General features: G+C 35.0%; 1 protein-coding gene across 1 annotated transcript; it reads left to right on the forward strand.

Moving 5' to 3' along the window:
• Positions 1 to 776: 776 nt before the first annotated feature.
• LOC149566790 (leucoanthocyanidin reductase-like) lies at positions 777 to 2,048 on the forward strand. Its single transcript, XM_089816533.1, has 4 exons — positions 777 to 786; positions 973 to 1,085; positions 1,526 to 1,660; positions 1,743 to 2,048. The coding sequence occupies exons 1-4, from the start codon at positions 777 to 779 to the stop codon at positions 2,046 to 2,048; spliced, it is 564 nt and encodes a 187-aa protein (XP_089672659.1).
• The last annotated feature ends 1,725 nt before the right edge of the window (positions 2,049 to 3,773 follow it).

Consider the following 3,773-nt stretch of genomic DNA (forward strand, 5'->3'; position numbering starts at 1 on the left):
ACAAGTATTTAATTATTTTAAATAAAATAACTGTGGCGCTCTTTACCTTATTTGACCACATCATTTTGTCTAGACTCAACGTCAACACGATCATGAACATCAACCCCTCAATCCTCTACAGCTGCTATACAAAATGTTACTTTAATCCAAACACCAATTGAAATTACATATAAAAAATTTAATAGAAAATGTATACCTCCACCACTGGGATGCACATCATGCGAATCTTCGGCATCCACAGATTGTGTAGAAGGATTGTCAGGCTGCATTCCAACATCCTGCGCATTGTTATCATTGCTTGCTTAAAATAGATATACTCACTTTATATTGGAACTTAACATCAAATAGACTAATTGGTAAAGTATTCAATTTGAAATAAATTTCATTTAGCTTATTTACCTGTGGCTCAGATGAATCATTATTAGAACCTTCCACACTGATTTCAGCTCATAGCTGTTCAGCCACGGCTCTATAGCCTTGTTGGAAGCCAATTCTCTTATCTTCTTCTATGAGGCATCTCTTGAACTCTAAGCCCTGCATTTTTGTGTGGTATGGTGAATTTTATTTGCATTGTTTCATCAACCAATGGAGGGTAGTTAAAATATCAACAACAAATCATCTATATCCATCACAATATAATAGGAGAAAAATCGAGCAGTTTTGATGGAGCAATCTACTATATAAATGTTGTGTGTTTGTATGCTTTGCTTGTACCAACATATTTTCTCCAAATTCTTAAGTTGGGTAAGAGTTAGTTCAACTCTTTCGAAATAAAAATGGCTGCAAGTGCTGTTGCATTCCCTCATTCTTTCAATCACTGCCTTTATTCTCAACTATTGGAGGAAAATTCAGTCTCAACCATGGCCTCCATTTGTGAGATTTCTTCATATGAGGATTTTGTGAACGAAGAGAAAAGTAAAATATTAGTGATTGGAGCCACTAGTTATATTGGTCGCTTTGTTGCTCTTGCAGCTGTAAATGCAGGCCATTCTACCTATGCTCTCATTAGACCCATCACTGCCCACGATTCTGCAAAAGAAAAGTGCCTCCATGAATTGAAAGATTCTGGTTTTAACATTGTCTATGTATGTCACTAGCTCTGTTCATAACTAAGATTTTGTGGTAGATATGTATGGCACAGTTGTAAAGTGTGCGTACTTGTTTAAAATATTGATTTTACAGACTGTAGATTGTTTTGATTGGTCATATAGGTTTAGAATATATGATTAAGCTTTGGTTGTTTGTTCATGGTAACAACTATAGCAACTGTTTGCTAAATTGTTAGATAGCGGTCATCTCACAAATAATCATGTTTGACTGTCTTGTTGTGAAGTTGGGTATTTAGAAATTATGTTAAGAAGGGGTGTTTGGTCAGTGATCTCCTTATCAATGAGTCTAATTTGGTTGGGATCATGAGCTATATTATAGTTGTAAAAATTTGTGTTGTAATGGGTTTTATTAATGTCTACATGTTCTGTAATGGGTCTTATTAATGTGCATGTATATTATAATGGGTGTTCTGCAGGGAGATTTAAGTGATCATAATTCAATGGTAAAGGCCATGCAAGGCATTGATATTGTTATTTCAATTGTGCGCGATGGTCAACTTACAGATCAGCTTAAGATTGTAGACGCCATTAAAGAAATTGGCACTATTAAGGTCAGAACATAGGACCCTAACATTATTACCATGAATGTTTGTTAACTGTAATAGACTTAAGAATTGTTGAACTTTGATGCAGAGGTTTCTTCCTTCAGAATTTGGGCATGATATAGACAGAGCCAATCCAGTAGAACTATGGCTAAGCTTTTACAAAGGAAAGAGAGTTGTTAGGAGGGCAATTGAGGCACCCAACATTCCATACACTTACATCTGCCGCAATTCTATTGCTAGGTGGCCTTACTTTTATCATACCCATCCCTCTGAGCTTGCTCCTCCCCAAGATCAATTTGAAATCTATGGAGATGGAAACATCAAGGGTGAGATTTTAAATAATTTCATATTAGTAAATGAAGGAATCTTCACTAATCTACATTGCAGAGTCTGACTTCAATTGTTGAATTGTTTATATTGAATATGAAAATCCACTACTGTTATTATATTCTGTCGACCTATTTATAATTGATGAGCTAAATAAGGGAGTCCTAGCATTTCCCATCACATTATATAAAAAATTTGATACAATTTTTCATTTACTAATACTTACAACTCTTGCTTGAAGTTTCGAAAAACCACTAGAGCCGAGCTTGTGTGTCCCGTGCTTTTCTAGTCTTGCCTTTGTTGCCTTTGATGTGTCAGGCAATCTATGAAAAGTTTGAAATATGTTAGATAGTATAAATATAGAGGTTAATTAATACATAATTAGATTCTCAATAGTATCACATACCTTGCTGTACTCTCCACTGGTGTAATATTATTTTTCTTGTCAGCTTTATACTTTCCATCCAAAATCAGAGCCTGCCACTCAGCCTCAGGAACATAGGGCGGACGCTCGTACTTGGGGTTATCTCGTAAATTTTTTCTGTACTGGTCCCTAATATACTTCAAACATAAACCAAATTTTTCAAGGATCTTATTTCTCTCGAATGCACGAGGTCCAAAGAGTTGGGTCATGCTCTCTATAAGATCATCCTTCAACAGTTTGCATTGGTTATTCCACCTTTTAAGTAAAAAAAAATATGTTAGACTCATAAATGAAGTGAAGCTACCTTTAATATATATAGTTCAAGAAATGGATGAAAAGGAAAACTATTATAGAAATGATATGAAATCAAAATAGTGGTTTGGGGTTTTAGTTAGGATATGATGTTCCACCAGGTACGCATGGTGGGCCCGAATATTTGCAAACACTCATCACCAAGTTTTCTCCAAAAAAGATCATTCCCTACAAAACAATCATGGGATCATTAGTCGATGAAGAGTGATCAAAAAATAAATTACTATTATATCACTATAGAATAATAATAACTTTAAAGTACTTGTAATTTTGGCTACTTTTAATGGAATGCCTTCATCGTCGCTGACGATCAATGTGACATCCTTCACCGTTCCCATACTAGGAACATAGGAACATCCAGGAAATGATGTTGCAGCTCCTATTGCAAAAAGTTTCATAAGTCTTTGTCATGAAGTATAAAAGAAAAAATGATAATTGATGTTAAAAATTTGTAAAAAAAAAAACTGTTTGTTGCTGTCATAAGAGAGAAAAAGAGGGATTTCTGTACCAGCAAATGGTGCAATAGTCGATGCCTGTAAGCTGCGTGTTGCTGACTTAGCAGTCAAAAAGAGATTTGTGGTTGTCCTGGATGGAGGCGGCGTCGTCATAGGATTCAATTGATGTGAAGCTGAAGAATAAAATTGTTAGAGCATGCATAAATATAGAACGCGTGGACTAGCATAGACAAGATTGTTAGAGCATTAAAAAAAGGATTGTTTGAGCATGTATTGTCAATGATTATGATCATTCCTATATATATTCAGTGGAAAATAGAAGTGGGGAATGGAACATGCGATCTACTTGAACCACCTGCAGCACCCTCATCATGGGAACATGGCTCGAAATCACGCAAAAAACTTTGTAAAGACAACACATCCATATTTTAATTAATGCCATAAAAGAGCATAACATAAAAACCATTATTGAACTCTTGTTATAATTAAAAATTTCATTAATACTTACTTTTAAGGTTTCAGAGGTGTGCATCAATTTAGCTCCCCTTTCTCTTATTTCCTGAGTAGTAGGCTTTATGGTTGCCAAACATAAAATTTCTCT

This window comes from Cupressus sempervirens, chromosome 3, assembly GCF_028749045.1.
Source record: "Cupressus sempervirens isolate cs-2001-9-10 chromosome 3, ASM2874904v1, whole genome shotgun sequence".
Lineage (NCBI taxonomy): Eukaryota > Viridiplantae > Streptophyta > Pinopsida > Cupressales > Cupressaceae > Cupressus > Cupressus sempervirens.

Excerpts from the sequence above, each read along its gene's own strand:
- LOC149566790 (XM_089816533.1), top strand. Across the intron at positions 1,086-1,525 it reads CTGGTTTTAACATTGTCTAT|GGAGATTTAAGTGATCATAA; the intron begins GTATGTCACTAG and ends GGTGTTCTGCAG. Across the intron at positions 1,661-1,742 it reads AAGAAATTGGCACTATTAAG|AGGTTTCTTCCTTCAGAATT; the intron begins GTCAGAACATAG and ends ACTTTGATGCAG.